At 40.0% G+C, this 18,039-nt stretch overlaps 1 protein-coding gene across 1 annotated transcript in view; it reads right to left on the reverse strand.

Moving 5' to 3' along the window:
- The window catches only part of C3 (complement C3), a 59,771-nt gene that overhangs the window by 24,812 nt on the left and 16,920 nt on the right, over positions 1 to 18,039 (reverse strand). The window contains exons 7-23 of the mRNA XM_081946918.1: positions 17,864 to 17,954; positions 16,964 to 17,066; positions 15,372 to 15,492; positions 13,670 to 13,785; positions 13,138 to 13,284; positions 11,445 to 11,654; positions 11,144 to 11,338; positions 10,734 to 10,895; positions 10,508 to 10,637; positions 9,218 to 9,292; positions 7,234 to 7,434; positions 6,151 to 6,262; positions 4,221 to 4,306; positions 3,965 to 4,104; positions 2,357 to 2,569; positions 1,279 to 1,342; positions 861 to 947 (exon numbers count right to left, since the gene is read on the reverse strand). Of these exons, the coding sequence (XP_081803044.1) occupies positions 861 to 947; positions 1,279 to 1,342; positions 2,357 to 2,569; positions 3,965 to 4,104; positions 4,221 to 4,306; positions 6,151 to 6,262; positions 7,234 to 7,434; positions 9,218 to 9,292; positions 10,508 to 10,637; positions 10,734 to 10,895; positions 11,144 to 11,338; positions 11,445 to 11,654; positions 13,138 to 13,284; positions 13,670 to 13,785; positions 15,372 to 15,492; positions 16,964 to 17,066; positions 17,864 to 17,954 (2,253 nt within the window). The remainder of the gene's footprint in view (positions 1 to 860; positions 948 to 1,278; positions 1,343 to 2,356; positions 2,570 to 3,964; positions 4,105 to 4,220; positions 4,307 to 6,150; positions 6,263 to 7,233; positions 7,435 to 9,217; positions 9,293 to 10,507; positions 10,638 to 10,733; positions 10,896 to 11,143; positions 11,339 to 11,444; positions 11,655 to 13,137; positions 13,285 to 13,669; positions 13,786 to 15,371; positions 15,493 to 16,963; positions 17,067 to 17,863; positions 17,955 to 18,039) is intronic.

Consider the following 18,039-nt stretch of genomic DNA (forward strand, 5'->3'; position numbering starts at 1 on the left):
ACCCTCAACTCCATTTGCAGTGAAAGATATACTTTTACTAAAGCCAAGTGGTTACAGTGTAGCAAAAGCCAGATCTGAGGAGTCACACATATAGCCATTTCTTTTCCCCTCTCCCAGTCCACCACCACCACCACCCCGGTCATCTTAGTAGTGTCCAGTAAAGTTTAAATTAGTTGTTTTGGTAAGAGGTCTGAGGGTGGCGCTTCTGATGGGCATTCACATTCTGTTCCCATGCCTATGTCCTTGAATCATTTAACTGGTGTCTTTGGTTGGCACATCTGACTCCTGTCATACCCGTTCCCTGCATTTGTCGTTCCCTCCCCCCATACTTTATGGCAGGCTGCCATCAAAGTGAAGTAGGGTTGAAGTGGTGTGATGGCAGATCTGACACTAACTCAATACCAGTACAAAACCAAACTTTTACAGGGACTCCACAAGGAAAACCACCAATTTTTAAAATGACTTTTTGAATGTCATTAGAGTTAGACCTGTAGGGATCTGGGGGAGAATGGCATTTCAGAGGGCAGGCACTGAGCAAAGAAGGAAGGCTTCCTAGGTCCCATAAGATTACGCTGTTTAAACATTAGGATCTGGAGCACACCCACTTTGATTTCACCAAATAGGCCAAAGTAATAAGGTTGAATGTTGGAAGTGGGACAAATCCATTGTATCTGTGGATCCAATAAGAAAGGCTCTGATCTACATTTCTACTTACTCAGGAACAGAAAAAAGGGAGATGTTGTTCTATCAAGGAGTCCATCTACAGCACCAGTAGATGGTAGCAAAATTGGGGTGGTGACTATTTCATCTTCTATATTTAACAGATGTAGGAACCTGGGTTTCAAATAACTACCTCTTACCTTGGATAGAAATCTTGGTTTCAATTTCTGTGTCAGGCACTTTGTCATCTAATTTATTGGCTTTGACCGTTTGTTCCTGGGTTCCACCTCAAAAATGAAAAAGAAAATGAGGAAAATTACAGGAAAAGAAAGAATTTACATTGTACATTAGGTACCTCTTTGACATTGTTTCTAATAATCAATTGTAAAGGGAATTAAACAGAGTTATCTTAATAGGCACTTAATAGGAAGGAATAGAATTGTCTGTAAGCACATAACTTTTGCAAAGTAAAATAACTTTTATTTTAAACTGTCGTGGTAAAAAGAGCCTCTCCTTTCCTTGGAACCAATAAAGCATGTGGGTGAAAGGACTTTGCCATTCCCAGGACTTAGTAAAAGGTATAATGGGAATTAATGAGTAAGAATTAGAGTTACTCACCAACTCCTTTTGCACTTGGGTCCAGTTCAATAACAGTCATAATCTCTTTCCGTTCCCCTTCAGGCTGTTACAGAAAAAGACACCAGAATAATCTCTTACGGGAGCCTCATTGCAAATAAAAATATCATGCTTGACAGCAAGAAGTACTTCAAAAGAGCAATAACAAAATGCAAATAGTCCCCTGTAGAATCTCTTAGAAATGTAGTAAAATATTCAGTATAGAATTGGTGCTTGGATGCTCAATAAGAAAAGACTTAGGTCAGCCTCATATTTTCTTAATAGCCAAATCAGCATGGTCCTCTATTAAGGATTAATTTTTATTTATTCACCCGTCTACCATCAGCTCTTAATGGATCCTTGCCCCCTCCTGTAGCTGAATATCCCGGAAGCCCTAAGCTTCCTTATTGAAGATTATGGGGAGAGGGGGGACAAGAATGTTCTTACTTATCCTTACTGTACTGTCTCCCATGCTTTCTTCTTCCCCAATAACAGCTGCTGTATGTTGTCTGTGTAGCCTGCTTCTCAGAGTGACATTCCACATATCCGATGGAAGTTTAGATGATAAAAGCATTGCCAGTCTTTAAAATGTTGCAATGCTGATGTGACTTTTGTTGCACAAGAGCAGCACATTGCTGTTGTTGTGGACAATTTTAGCTGCTTGGTCATGTCTCATACCCATCCTCCCACCCACCAAATCACACCACTACAGTATAAAGTGTAATTGTTTTATGTGGCAGGGATTTGTTTTTAATTGCAGCTGGGGGAGTAACTCACCAAGCAGTCAGCTCTGCCCCCATTCTGCCATTTTCAAACCAACCAAATTTTGCTATGGGAAGATTGTCAAAAGACAATCAGAACAACTATACAGTCCAAGATGAATAACAGACTAGACCATTTTAACCACCATGGTAGATATGCCATTTTGTGTTGTTACAAGTTACGTTTTGAGACTAAAAAGCCTTTTTCTTGCAAGGGGGGAATTAATTAATAAAGCCATGGTAAAGTCTTTATCTGCAGCGATCTCTGGTTATTGCCTCTTTTTTCCAAGAACCAAAATGTAACCCCACTTTTTACTTACTACAACTTTCAATTTCTTCCTCACACCATCTGATGCCAACACTCCCCGGACACTTGCTTTGACCTCAATATCATGCAATCCTTGCTGTAATGGGACTATCACAAATGGTACTGCCCTGGAGGACAGAGCTTTAATTGTGAACTGCTCTCGGTATCTTTGTCCTTCTGTGGAAGCACTGCAGAAGGCTGGGTTGTATAATAATTCCACTCGCACCTAGTGGAGATGGAAAAAAGCAGATGAGCCACAAGGCAGTTTTGGCCATAAGAATCATTTAAAATCCAGCCTTCCCACAAATGACACAAACACATTCCCCAGCAAATATATTCTTGCACCAGCAAATCATTGTGATACATGGAAGAAAGGACGGAAGAGGGGTACACACAGAGCACACATACACACACATCATATGATGCAATTTATCCTTCCCGTCCCTTCATCATAGACTGGTAGAAAATAGGACTGTGTGAATAATTAAGTATGTATGCAAATAAGGCCACACAAATACCTAAGCCCCATAAGTGCACTAAAAAACAAATGGAGCAGAGATGATGATCTAAACCAGCATTTCTTAAACTGTGATCTGAGGAGGGGTCCTTTAAAACCCTGACAAGGCCTCACAATATCAGAATTACTTGCCAGGCAGTAAAGGTATTTGCAAACATTTAAAAGAATGTTACTCTTCTCATTATTATGTTTTTTTGTCATGAAAAATATTCTATTGGTTAATATGAATTAAATATTATTGTTTTTATATTATTCAATAAATACATATTCTACAAATGCATAAATTTTAATTTTAATATAATAAAGATTAATAAATATTGCCCATAGAAATAAAAGCTCTTTGGGAGCCCTCCATAATGTTCAAAAGTAGGAAGGGGTCAGGGATGGGATTCAGCCAGTTCGCACAAATTTGGGTGAATTGGATGTTGATTTTGCCTCTGGTTTGCTGATTGTTGCAAGGACTGGCTGCCCCGCCCACCCCATCCTGCCCTCCCAAGAGTCTCCACGTGGCCCTTTCATCATGCCAGGTAAGTACTGGGCCCACGTGAAGGCTCTTGGAGGGCCCATTTCCAGCCTCCGGAGGGCCTCTGGAGCCCAGGGGAAGCCTTTTTCATCCTACTGGAGGCTCAGGGAAAGCCTCCGGAACCTGGGGAGAGCGAAAAATGGGCCTACCAGAAGTACCAGAAGTCCAAAAACAGGTCCATTTCCAGCCTCTGGAGCCCGGGGGAGGCCATTTTCACCCTCCCGGAGGCTCGAAAAAAAACCTCTGGAGCCTGGGGAGGGAGAAAACCCCTCCCTCCCATGCTGCAGGTTGAGGCTGAGTAGGCCATGCCCACCATGGCTATGCCCACCCAGCAAGCGGGCATAGAACCCACTTCTGGAAGGGGTCCTAACAACAAAAAACTTAAGCATTTCTGGTCCAAAGAGCCTTAGCCAAAGGTGTCCACCATTGCCTCCATCACTGGCACTTTATTATTAGTCAGAAAATGCTGTGGCTTAAAGTTGGAAATACATAAAGTTTGCCTGTCAAAGAACTGATAGCAACAGAAGTCATGCACATTTCCTAATTTTTAAACCCACACTCTTGTCAGTCCCAAAACTTACATAAATATCATTATCAGCATAGTTGTACAGAACAGCTCGAATCTCCACCTGCTCGTTCTTCACTACTGAATACGGCACTCGCAGATCAATGAAGAAGTCTTTCATGACTGTTATTTCATAAGGTTCAGCCACACAGATCCCTGCAAGGAAAGCCAATGGCAAAGGCCCCCCCCAAAACAAACACATTAATTCTACTTTAATTCTTAGGTGCTTTTTACACCTGCCAACTTTAGCTCCATCGTTCATAATTCTTTACCTTTGGTGGGTGAAATGCTCACAGCCAGCACCTCCCAGGTTGTGATGGAATCCCTCAGATAAAAAGACAGTGTCTTGCTTGAAATCCTAGAGACAAAATGAAATGTGTTATGTCAGTGGTTCTCACCTGTGGTCTGCAGACTCCCGGCAAGGAGGGGGGGTCAGAATGTCATCACAGGAGGTCCACAAAGGCTTGAAGAAATGTTATGATTTAAATATTGAGTTACATATTGTGGGTTTGTGGACATGATCTGTGGCCACAAAAGGTATTTAAAGGGGGTCACGGTGAAGAAAAGGCTGAGAACCACTGTGTTGCATCATTACTATGAAGAGCTATTATAGTATGTACTTGGAAGCTCATGTCAGGTAGACAACTGCTACAGCTACTAATTATACAGCTTCCTTCCTTCCAAAAGGATCCAAGAATCAATGGGAAATACAAACAAGTTCCAAATGGAAGTTGTAATCAGCTATTTCCCCCATTAAATTCTAAGTTTGCAATAGTGGGGTTTCATAATAAAATACTCATTTTGAAAGCAATAAACAGTAATATGGGAAACATATATGACAATGCAATTTAATTGCTGCTGGATAAATAATCAACAACTACCTATTCCTAACTTTGAAATCAATTTCACGGTGACTCACTGTCACATTTATCTGCATTTCCTTCAAGAGTCTACTGATAGCTTCCAAAGTTGCCCTGTGATGGGAGACGAAGCACAACAAACCAGTCTAGTCCAAGCGGCAAGAACTGAAAAGCAGCTTTCTCCACAACTACCATTTCCTAGTCCTTCAACTGTGCTCCATATAGCAGAACCCAATAGGAAAGATGCATTATTGCTGCTAATGGGGTCCTTCAGTGTGAAGTGGTGTGAGAAGCAGAAAACAGCATATGCCAACGTACATCTCTACTTGGCTGAAACTATTTTTTCCCCCAAAGGATCTAGGTCCTTTGATCTTGGCTGATAACTCTGGATCAACTTGGCTAAGATTAATTTTTCAAAATTCATGACTTTTCACAGGATGATGCAAGTTTAAGCCTGGTGTATCAAGCCTTAAACAATCAATTATGAATGCAGAAAGGCAATTAAATTTATCAGCCCTCCTTAAAGATGTCTTTTTTAAAAGCATTTTTGAACCAGCGAGATGTTAAAACTAAATATTCTCAAAAAACTAAATGTAAAAAAAATGTACATGTTAACAATGTAAAAAAGATGTTGAGACTCTAGAAAGAGTGCAGAGAAGAAGAACAAAGATGATTAGGGGACTGGAGGCTAAAACATATGAAAAACGGTTGCAGGAACTGGGTTTTTGTCTAGTTAATGAAAAGAAGGACCAGGGGAGACATGATAGCAGTGTTCCAATATCTCAGGGCTTGCCACAAAAAAGAGGGAGTCAAGCTATTCTCCAAAGCACTGGAGGGTAGGACAAGAAGCAATGGATGAAAACTAATCAAGGAGAGAAGCAACCTAGAACTAAGGAGAAATTTCCTGACAGTTAGAACAATTAATCAGTGGAACAACTTGCCTCCAGAAGTTGTGAATGCCCCAACACTGGAAGTTTTTAAGAAGATATTGGATAACTATTTGTCTGAAATGGTGTAGGGTTTCCTGCCTAAGCTGGGGATTGGACTAGAAGACCTCCAACGTCCTTCCAACTCGGTTATTCTGTTATTAATTGCAATTAATCATCATTTCTACCTTTTCAAAATGGAATTCTGGTCATTGGCCATAATAAACAGTGATTAACAAGTAGCTTTTCTCTTCTAAAGGAGGTGAAAAATAAACCCCGGGTTTCATGCAGAATCTTTTCTGATCCTTTCCTCTTGGAAGAGACACCATCTTCCCCATCCCCGCATAAATTTTGAAATCATTAGATTTTCCTTTCAACTGAAAAATGGGCTAATATAAACAGAAGAACTCCAATACCCTTGACTGTTAGGTGGTGCATTCAGGTTCTCTGTTAGCCACAACCAGCTCTCAGGAAAATCAGACCTTGAGATGATGTTGTCATCGCTAAAGAATTCATCTTCAAAATCACCTGGAAAATAGAAAGCAAGTTGGTATAAGGTACTGTTTTTAACAATATTTTATTAAATAAGCCACAGTTAACTAGATAGTTATTTTCAAAAATAGCAAAATAGTAGGTATTTCTGCATTTTGGTTAATCAAAGTATACTTTCCCTTGCTTGCTATTCTACCAGAAAGTACTGAACATGCAAAGTGGCACAATGGTGCAACATTTCCTTCTTCAAAACTCAAGCTATTCAGAATGAGGCACTCTGCAGGGCAACAGGGACTGCTTCCATCACATACAGTATTAGATGTAGTAGCAAGGACAGGATGAGAATTAATCATTGTTTCCATAGCCACCTACTGTATTTCTTCCATCCTTATTTTATATTCTCTATTAGATTAACATGTAGACATAAAATGAAATTAAGAAATAATGAATTTTCAGTCAGACAGAGAAAGCCAAAACTAGAAAAACAATTATCTATCAATTAGCTAAAGAAAAATCAAGGTAATAAGTGTTTCTAATCCTCACCCTATCTTGTAACTACCTCAAAGTGTAAGTCTATAACAATATTGACACAATTCTTATTTCTCCTCTTTTCTTCAGGAGTGTTTACGCACATTTTCACATAGAACAAAGGCAGAGTTTCAACCACCCTGCTATGGTTGCCATCTTGACCTTTTTTACCTCAGCATTTTTTAAAAATCATTTTCAAACCCAATTTTTTTAAATCAAGGTTTTAATTTATAGTTCATTGTTCATTGTTCTAGAATAAAATTGAAACCGTCTACCATTAAACTACCACCAAAGATAGATCTGTACTGCCACCACTTTCACTCAACTAGCCCTCAAAATCATTTCTCACTGAAAGCTTTCTTCAACCGCTGAGACCTCTCCAAAAGTTGCTTTAGCTGAACCAAAAGGTTGCCACGTTTTCCAGGTATTGGTGAATTAAATGTTCCCTTCTTTCAATAAACCCAGAACCTGCTACTTACTTCTTGCCAGAAGCAACTCGTTCTCCCGTATGTTTTCATCTCTGATCCCTTTGATGTAGTTACAGCATTCAAGGAAGGCGGCTTTACAAGCATCTCCCTCCTGGATGTATTTTGCACGCTTTTCACAACTGTACCCCATGGGGTTCTCATGCATGCCATCTTCACAACATTTGCGCAGGTCTTGATCCTGAAACTGCGCCCCTAAAATATACAAAAATTGTGAAACATTAGACAATCCTATTTCTCATAGTCATAGGTATAAAGGGAAACAAGGGACAATGAATATCTAAATAAAATATTCAAAGGAGTTGGTTGTTTATCTTGTCCCAGAGAGCTGCTAGGAACAACTGAACATCCTTTGACTTTTCACTACTGTAGTTACTAGGGACTGTCATTTTCATAAGATTTATGGCTTATTACTGCATCTACACTTTTGCCAGAACATTCAAACTTATCTTCTGTTTTTGAAAATCATTCAGATGTCGCACTGTATCTCTATCCCTTAAATGGAGCATTCTAGGTGCCATATTCTACCAGGAGGCTTAAGTAAGCCATCCCTAGCTCCTAGAAAAAAACATGGGCTTTTCTTTAGTTTCCCCCCTTTTTTCCAACCAAGCCATCCTGCAACCTTGCATACGGAGGAGTCCAAATGACATTTCCTGAGTATGCGCCTTGTTTCGGTTGTTTGGGCAGGGGAAGGGATTGGGGTGTGCTTGAGGAAGATAATGGCCCCAGTCCAGCTGCCAATTCATTTCTAGCTGGGAGGCATGGCCAGCTTCTCATGGCGCTAGTTGTTTTGCACTGATCCTGGGCAACCTCTTCCAGGCTCGGAGCTCCCCTTGGCCTTTGAATGGCATGCGGGGAGAGGGGGGCGCTCCTAAAAACTACTGGGCAGACCAAGGAGAAATCCAATTCGTTCCACTTAGTTTGTATGTCAATGTAATTGAAATTAAAAACACTTAATACAATTATTCTCCCCCTCGCATAACAGGCAAAAGTAATAATAAGAGGAGAACTTCTGGAGGCTTTCAGGGTTTACCCCCAAGGCTTCTGTGGACGGAATGCTCTCTGAAGGCTTCCAGTTCAACACCTCCATGCAGAACATGTCTTTGGCCACTAAATTCTGGCCCCTTTCACTGGAGGTTTACAGATCTCTCTCGGTATTCTCTCGGATCTCTCTTATTTTACTTTGTATTCTTTATTATTTTTTAAAATAAAGCGAATAATTACAAGTACAGGGGAGGCAGATTTTTTTAACATTCTGAATGTTTTATTTTTAAAGTTACATTTATAAATCCATAATGACTTAAATCCATGACTTAAGCTTACTATACGCTTAAACACATTTCTTCCTAGCTTTCTCCTGAAACAAAGGACATCAGTTCTGGGTGTTCTGCTGTTGTATTTTGTGGTCCTGGTGATTCATAAGTTGCAAAAAAGGCTTTGGGGCATGGATGTCTTTAGGAAGGGGATGGTGGAAGCCCCATGCATATAAAAGGGGCAGAGCTTTGATTGTTCAGTTGGGACTGCCAGGTTGATATGCAGGCATCCCCACAGATGGGTTGGGGGCTGCGTGTAGTTCACTGGCCATTGCTTACTTCCTCCTCACCAAGAACAATTCTTGATCATTGCTGCGATCCGAGAACACTCAAAAAACAATGCTTAAAAATTTTGTCTATCAAATGTAATCACTTTAGCTGGAACCAGTTACGTTCTATATTCTGTTTCTGCGTAAACTATTGGGCCATCTAAGTACTTCCCCCCACTGCACTCAGAATTCAAGCACCCAAAGTTATTGATAAGTTAAGAATGATCCTATCTCATAGAGAATATTAATCCTCTGCCCCTTTGCTTGAGAAACAAGGGAAAGAGGGATAACCTCCATTCCTTTGTCCATTTCCTGACTGATTCAATAAGTGCAAATGGACGGCAGTTTTATTCTTTTACCTCAGAGTAAACAGAAACTTCATTATTTGTCACATACCTTTGCTTGCCTTGCTGTCAAGCAGCAAAACAGAGCTGCGACGCCTCCGTTTGGCAGGCTGAGGACACTTTGCATCTGCACGAGGCAGGGGAGAAGAGATACCACCATTATTCTTAAAAGTAAGAAGATAACTTTCAGCATCTATAATTCCTGTGAAGATTAATTTTATAATTGGATTACAGTAAGGAAGCAAGGGTGTGCCTTCTGTGGGACTTTCTCCCGTTTAAAATAGATTGGGAATGCAGTCTGAAGCCTTAATCATGTGTGAATTAGATCTATATCAAATAGATCCAAAGCAGCTCATAGGAATGTCACTTTAGTGCTGGGAAGCTGTAAGGTAGAAAGCATAGCTCAACTCTTCATTGGGTCTGAGTTGAAGGGCTCACAGTTGAAGGCCAAGGAGCATCTCCAGCTTTTTCATGTGTTGCTGAAGTCTCCCCCCACCCTTGAAATAAAATGATAGGAAAAAGCAGGAAAATACCAGTGCAGGATTAGAGTGGACCCCTCCTAAAACCACAAGAATAAAGTAGGATGCCTGCACTATAACTCTCTCCTCTAGAGCCACCCTTAGAAACAGTGATCTGGAATTTGTCCTACGATTTGAGTAACATTTGGTAGAAGATGTTGGAACCATTGCATGCAGTTCAAGACCCCAATGGCAATATTCTGTGCTTGAGATGCTGAAACATACTTTTCAGGTGCCAGGAAAACAAATCCTTAGAGGAATGGGACATTTTAGCAAAAGAGAAACATTAAAGGAATGTGTGCTAATTGGCACATGAAAAAGGCAATCTTTAAGTTCACAGTAAGCCTGACCAAGATTTCTATGGCAACCGAACTGATATTTTTCTTTTATTACCGTAATACAATAATTCTTTCTGGAACATAGTAAGTGGAGAAGTAACATGAGATTTGTTGATTATGAATGATTATGTATCACTTAGGCTTATGTATGACTCTTATTATTTTTTCCTCCTTTCTGAAATGCATAGATATGAGTGAATCTTTTCGTCTGCTGGAGTTTCTTCTACTATTTTCTAGAGGTAGATCCTCCAGTGCACACTGATAACAATATGTTTTCTTTTTCTTTCTTTCTTTCTTTCTTTTGCAAAATGCCCATCTCAACCAAGTGACTCTGCAGTGAGCCTTGACTATTTGCTTTGGGACTTGTGAGTTGATTCCCATATGACGCCAGTAGTATTTGATGGAGAAAATGCTATTCTCTTGGGTTCTAAATTGATTGGAAAACCTCTGTCATCTCTCAGACATTAACACCCATCCCCAAAATACCTGATCTTTGTTTGGTGTTGAGATTAGTGCTAGTTGTCAGAGTCAGTCCAGCATCTTCAAACACACCCAGATTGTTCTGGCCGCTGCCAGCTGTACAGCCAAAGTCACTCTTTTCTATTGTGTCCCATATCTAGTGCACATCAAAGAAAAAAAATGTTCTTCTTCTGTACTATAAGCCAGAAAACCCTTGAAAGCTGTTTGTAGCTTAAGATGTTTCTGGCCTTACCTTAGTTTGGCTAATCTTATATTTATCATTGAGAACATATACTGCTTTGTCCACAGCCACAAGACCGACCCGAGCACCTGGATCCCCTTCCAATTTGATTTTCATTGGATCTCCTGGCTTTTGTATTCGATTGTCTCTGGAAGACGCTCCTTTCACAACTAACTGTTTACACAAAACAAAGAACAGCTCAAATATCTAACAGACAGGAAAAATGCCAATTCAAGGAAAAATAGTTGGCTTTCTCTATCTGAACTGAAATAAATGTTTTCAGAAAATACAATTTAAATTGTATTTAAATGCTTTAAAATAAGCACATCTGATTTATGCTCCAATTCTGATGCAGTTCTGATGCAGCTATAATAAGGTGCTTCCCATGACTGCTAAGAAAGCTGCTGGGAAGGCTGACTTACCGTTCCCATGCAGGTATCCTTCACATCCACCCAGACAGAGTCAGCCACAATTTCATTGTTTCCCACTTGGTAGTAAGCCACAAACCGGAAGGAAGGGATGAGATCTGGAGTGATACGCAGCGTCATGGTTACCAGATTCTGCCCATCTCCCTTGGGTTGCCTGCCAACCTTGAAAATCTTCCCCTTAGTCAATATCTGAGGGTGAACAAATACTGATTAATGGAAAGGTTAGAAATGATAGATGAAGCCAGTATGAATTGAAATGCAGCCCTTGGATTTCCTCCAGGTCTATAATACTTACAAGGTATGTGAAATACTTGATCTGGTTCAATGAAGTTGGATTGCCCCTCACATTGAAATTTATAGGTAAGTTATCTCCGGCCTTAATCTCTGTAGATGTAATGGCTACATGAAGATAGTTTCCAGATCCTCCATGGGTTTGGTAGGCTGTGGCTGTCATGGACCTTGTTGCCTGGCGTTCTCTTGGGAGGTCTCCATGGTTGGTTCTAACCTAGACAGGGTAAATATGAAGCAGTAACCTAATTAGGAAGCAACTGTGACTCCTTTTAAGGCTGGCATTGAGTGATGTCCACATGCAGACTGCTGAAAGAATACAGTAATGGCTAGAATGGACTTGGCTAGCATCCTGTTTTCATTAAAAAAAATATCTGAGATCCTGTTATTTGATCTGCATCTTTAGGATAAAAAAGAGCTCTGTGTTACTATGAGTGTAGCAAATTGTATATTGTATTTGGGATTTGGGGAGTGGGCATAGCTATTGAATAAAACAATTGCAAAGTGAGTTGCAGCCTGAGGATCAGATAGGATGATGAACTGGCTACAAAGAACAAATGGGATATTTAATGCCAAACCAAATCAGGGACTTGCAAGAATCACTGTTCCTCTGAAAGAGTATCACTACTTCTTAATACTGAGAAATACTGAGAAAAGAGAAGAAATCACTTTATTTTCAGGGGCATTTATCCACAGGGTATATTTTCTATTTGTTTTCCCTTAAAAAACAAACTTTACCCAGGGCATTAGGAGCTGCCCGAGGCCATTTATTTCCCCACCTTCCTTTCTTTTTATAGATCTTACCAGACCACACAATATACCATGATCAGCTGACTTTTACAAGTAATCTTTGTAAAAAGAAAAAAAGATGAAGAAAGACTCTCATTATATTACACTCAACTCAACAGCAATAGACCCTAATATACAGATATCAACCTATATACAATGATCTCCCTTACTCTAAACAGACATACATAATGTAATTGTCTCCATTCCTAGCTAAGATGACTCTCTGGTGACACAATGTGCATAGGGGCTTCACAGCATATATTTCTTTCTTTGCCTGTCATAGTTGTGTGGATTGTCTTGCAAAAGTGCATACAAACAGAGTTTGCAGCACAGCCAACATATTTCATCACTTGTTCCCTCTTGAGCCACAGCAGAGCTGCTGCTGGCATCCAAGATGCCGTTGTGCAGAATTCCACAATGCATAGGCCTGCTGGTTCTGTCTCTGCTCTCAGAGTCTGACTGTGTAGGGGCAAAGCGGGTGAGTTTATGTCACTGACACTGTATCTCCTTCGCTTTCTTTGTAACCGGTAACTGACAACCTTCTCTTCAGGTCATTCTATTGGGTGGTACACAATTTGCACATCAGACTGTGATGGCCCCATGTTCCAACATAGATGTCAGGCCCAAAAGCAAGAAATACACTTTTCCCAAGTTGAGTCCTCTATTGCTTTCAAACCTACAGACAAAATCTTGTCAGACCGAGGAGTCTACTATCTGTATCTACAATATACTCTGAGAACTATTAGGGAGCGGCTGTATTCACCCAATTTCTCTCACACAAAGCATCCGGACTGAGTTGCCACTTACTCCTCTGCAATGTCCCTCTCCCTCCTGGGAATCTGCCTCCTCACGACATTCCCTCTCTCATCAGCACACTGAATGGGTTTGAACAGAAAGTCAGAGTGACTTACAGTGATCGGTAGGCTTTGAATGCTCAGTTGTGTGTTCAGGATGAGCTTAGCAGTCCCATCGCTCAAAGTGGTTCCCTCAGAACGAATGTCCTCTGATATCACTGGTACATTGGCAGCTGGTGAGCCATCGGGGTTGGTAACGTACACCTAAAACAATCCAGAAGAGGTGATTTAGCATGGAACATGGCAGCTTCCTCTGAATCTAAATCATTCAACTATTATTTATTAAAAAGATTTATATGGCTGCCCAGGTCACTCAGTGACTCCAGGCCGCTTAGAAATTGATTTACTAAAGCTTTTTTGTAATTTATACTGTAAGTTCTATGTGGACACATTACAGCAAAACATCCAATATGCAAATACCAATCAATCAATCAATTTACAGAGGCAGAGTCAACCCCGAGGTAAGCTGAAGCCTCCACATGCATCTTGAACAACCAAGTCTAGACAGCTCTTCAGAAGCCCAATAAAGTGGAGGAAGATATTGCTAAGGTGGTTTTTTGACGAAACAGGAGACTTTAATTTCTATTACCGTCAGTTCATATGGCATTCCTGGCTTGAAATATTTGGGGGTTTTTGTGAAGTAGATCTGATAGGGAGATGTCACAATATGAATGCCGCCTTGCTCAGTCACTACCATATCACTGCCTGCAAAACCAAAAGAATGAATGCAACTTAAAATAGAAAATAAAACTGAGAAATGCAAGAAAAAACCATGCAAAGATTTTGAAGCACTATTAGTTTCAAACCTAATAAACCCAGTACTTTCACATTTTGCAAGTTCTCTCTCAATGTTTTCTCTCTCCGTACCCCTTTCTTTTTCTAGAAAACAGTTGCATCATATTATGTGCTGATTGTAAGTTTAATTATCCTGTCATGTAAATGGTCTAAGAAGTTACAGAAAATAATGTGGCAAATGATCATTTATAAATAGAAATTTGGCATATTAAAACTTCAGAAGATGTGGATTGGGATTTATTAATATATTGTTTCAATTGTAGCTTTGTGACTAGTTTCCCTTAAAATGCTTCAGAAACAAAGCCTGGATATAATTCCTCACAAGACTATAGATTTAAAACTGCTTGAAGAAAATTGACCCCAAAAATTGAAATTGGAAATTGAAATTTGACAAAAGTCGTGTGAAATATTAGCACCGTAACTTTTCTCCAATTATGTCCCTGATAGAAGTTCAATATTTTCCAAAGATTTTAGAGCACTTCAAAGAGATGAACAAATGCAAATTTATATAGGACTGATTTATAAATGGAGAAACGATTTCTGATAAAGAGAAAAGGCAGAGATCTAATGCTTCAGGGCTAAATATGTACAGGCTCTATCATTTGTTAAAGATGAAAAAATAAAGAAAAGAGCTTTATAGACTGATTCTGAAAGAATAATTTCTGAACTAAAGGCAAATACCAAAGAATCATGTCATCATGATATCATTTGACGGTTCCAGAATGCAGTAAAACGTCTATAAGAATAAGAGCTTGGAAACAATACTGAGAATATGAAATGGAAAGCTTTATGGAGGAAGAAACCTTTACCTTACTGTGGAAGAATTATAAAAAAAATATTCATATCATACTTCAATTTTTTGAAAAAAGTTGAGGACAATATAATAATTATACAAACTGACACATCTGGTAGCATTGCCAAAAACCCAAAATTTTGATCATTTTTTACAGAAATGAATAAGATCTGTTATGCCACCTGCCATACCAATTTCACAAGTGTTTTATTGGTGTTTCAAGAAGACAATGAAAATATTAGAAACAAAGACAATATCAGATTGATACTGGTTTCAGGAAGCACATGTATAGCCCAGGAAGAGAAGGACATTAATATTCCAAATTTAGATCTAACACTTCAAATGATTACAAACAATTTTAAATGAAAAAACTAATAGATATAATTCATACAGGGCAACATTTTAGATAGAACATCCCTTTTAATCTAATTTGGAAAGTTTTGATTACTAAACATTTAGAGTCAATTAAGAGACATTTATCCACAATAATATTGTGGATTTTTGTGGGATAAAGGTGAATAATCATTGTGAAAGGGGAGGATTTAAAAGCCAAGTCACATGTATTCTGGTGATGGATTGTTTTCTTTTATTTAGTTGTTTTCAATCCCTGGTATTTAAAATTGTTGTCTGTTACTTTTTTAAAGTGTAATATGTTTGTATTCAAAGAAACAATGTACCCTTCTCTTCTCCCACCCCTGCTCACCAGATTCTGTTATCACTGTTACAGATGCATACAGAGTATGCCCAACAAGCTGATTGAGATTTTGAAATCGAGAACGTAGTGTGCGTCTTTCTAGTGTTGCTTCCCCATCTCCATCAATAATCTGAAAATAAATGAACAATAAGGAAAAAATAAGGAAGGAAATCAAATGGTCTGCCACAATGTAGAATAAGGAAGATGACCTTGATGGAAATATGCAAGCTATTTGGCCAAAGCAGCAAGAAATAAATATGTTTTAAACAGTGGGGAAATTCAGCACGTTCTGACAGGTTCTGGAGAACTGGTAGCGGAAATTTTGAATAGTTCAGAGAACTGGCAAATACCACCTCTGGCTGGCTCCTGAGTGGGGAGGAAATGGAGATTTTGCAGTTTGCTTCCCCTACCATTCCCACCAAGCCATACCCACAGAAACGGTAGTAAAGAAAATTGAATTTCACCACTGGTTTTGAGTCCAGAACATGCAGATAACATTCAGAAGAGATTCGGGCACACACTCTCTTATTCACTGAATTATTAGAAGGAGAGGGAATTATAGCACAACCAGGTTTGTAAAATGCTGTTATTAAAGCCAATCTCAGTAATGGTAGCTTAGCCTTCTAGTGAAAATGTTGTAGTATAGCGGTGGCGAAACTTTTTTGGCCATAAGCAGGGGAGTGCAGGGGGTCGTGCGTGGGCATGCTGCACCCATAATGCAATGCACGACCCCCCCCAATGCACATGGGCGCATGACAAGCACAACCCCCATTTTTGCATGCTTTTTTCACCCTCCTTAGGCTCCAGAGACTTTATAGGAGCCTGGGGAGGGCGAAAACAGCTTCCCCTGTCCCCCCCCTCCGGAGGCCCTCTGGAGGGCTCAGGAACTTCCCTGAAGCCTCCGGAGCGCAAAATACCAGCCCTATGGGCAAACCGGAAGCTTGGGAATGGACTTCCGGTTTGCTCATAGGGCCGGTTTAAGCCTTCCGGAGCCTTCAGGAGCCTTCTAGAGGCTTCCCTGAAGGCTCCGGAGGATGAAAAACAACCCTATGAGCAAACTGGAAGTCACTTCCAGTTTGCTTGTAGGACTATTTTTAGTCCTCCGGACAGCCCTACGAGCAAACCGGAAATGACTTCCGGTTTGCTCCTGGGGTTGGTTTTCATCCTCGGAGCCTTCAGGGAAGCCTCCGGAAGGCACCTGAAGGCTCCAGAGGGCTTAAACTGGCCTACGAGAAAACTGAAAGTCTGCTCCCAAACCTTCGGTTTGCCCGTAGGGTCAGTTTTTTGCACTCCGAAGGCCCCAGGGAAGCTTCTGAAGCCTCTGGAGGACCTCTGAGGGGGCGGGGGAGGCTGTTTTTGCCTTCCCCAGGCTCCTATAAAGCCTCTGGAACCTGGGGGGGGGGGAAATGGCTTTAAAAAAAGGCTGAACTCAGCTGCGCGCGCTGACCAGCTGACAGGGCAATGCCTCGCGTGAACTGACAAATGGCTCCACGTGCCACCCGTGGCACGCGTGCCATAGGTTCGCCATCCAGTTTCTAGTAGATCTGACACACAAACCCACAAGCACACTCCTATATGCAAACGCCCCTGTTACATTTTACCGGAATTCTTGTGAGTGAGTCTGGAATACTCTTTTTGCTACCATCTATTTTCACTCCAAAGAGGACAAAGGCCACACCTTCCACTTTCTTTCCATACAAGTACCTGTAATGACACAGTGAAAGTAAAGGCCCAATTATACATCTTTGCTTTCCCTACTGATCTTCTTTGAACACAAGAGGGGTGCCTTAGTGACCTATTTTTCACAACTCCTTATTTTCTCAGCTCTACTCATTCAGGCATTTTCCTCCAAGCCTTTGCTACTTCTGATGCTAAAGCTGGGCAGGGGAAAACAGAACTTGAGGGTGGCAGGAATGATAAGTTCAGTTCCTTAATCCTTCTGCCTATTTTATTTTCTGATTTCTAAATTTCACTTTTCTCTCCATTCCAACACTCAAGGTGGCTAGCAAAAATGAAAAGTATAGAGTAGAAAACACATGACAATTAAAACCTTAATACAATTGAAATCAATCATTAAAATAACTAAGAGTTTGCTGAAAGGAACCTATTTGTAATTTCCTAAATAATGGGGAAATGGCATTAGGACATTTTTTATTATTATAATTTTCCTGAAAAATGAATTTGATTACTCTCCCTCTGATCATTTCTATGACAGGGCTACTACCCTATCCTAAGATGCAGTATTAACGCTATAAGTGATAATTGGGTTTGGTATCATAAGTAGTCAGACTAATAAAGCTAAATAAAGTCTAAAGTCTATTTTTTAATATTATGAATATTGTATTTTTGAAATAAATTTCAAGTAAATAAGTTCAGATCAGGACTAGTCACCAAATCATATTTTTCTGAATATTATGACCCAAATTATGACCCATTCATGCAGATGTTACCCAGTGCCAAAATAAATTTCTTTAGCTACTCATAGTTGTAAATAAGCATACGTTGCAGTGATAGACAGGTGGAAATCTGTATTGCCGTCAATGTAAAGAAACTTCTCTGATGGTTGCAGACGAACTTCAAAGCTTGGCAACACTACAGAAAAAGAAACAGGTGAAAAGGTAGAAGTCCAGCACTGACAGGAAGATGGATTTACTCAATATTATTTAATATATTTTAT

This window comes from Natrix helvetica, assembly GCF_964273705.1.
Source record: "Natrix helvetica genome assembly, chromosome: 1".
In the NCBI taxonomy this organism is placed as follows: domain Eukaryota; kingdom Metazoa; phylum Chordata; class Lepidosauria; order Squamata; family Natricidae; genus Natrix; species Natrix helvetica.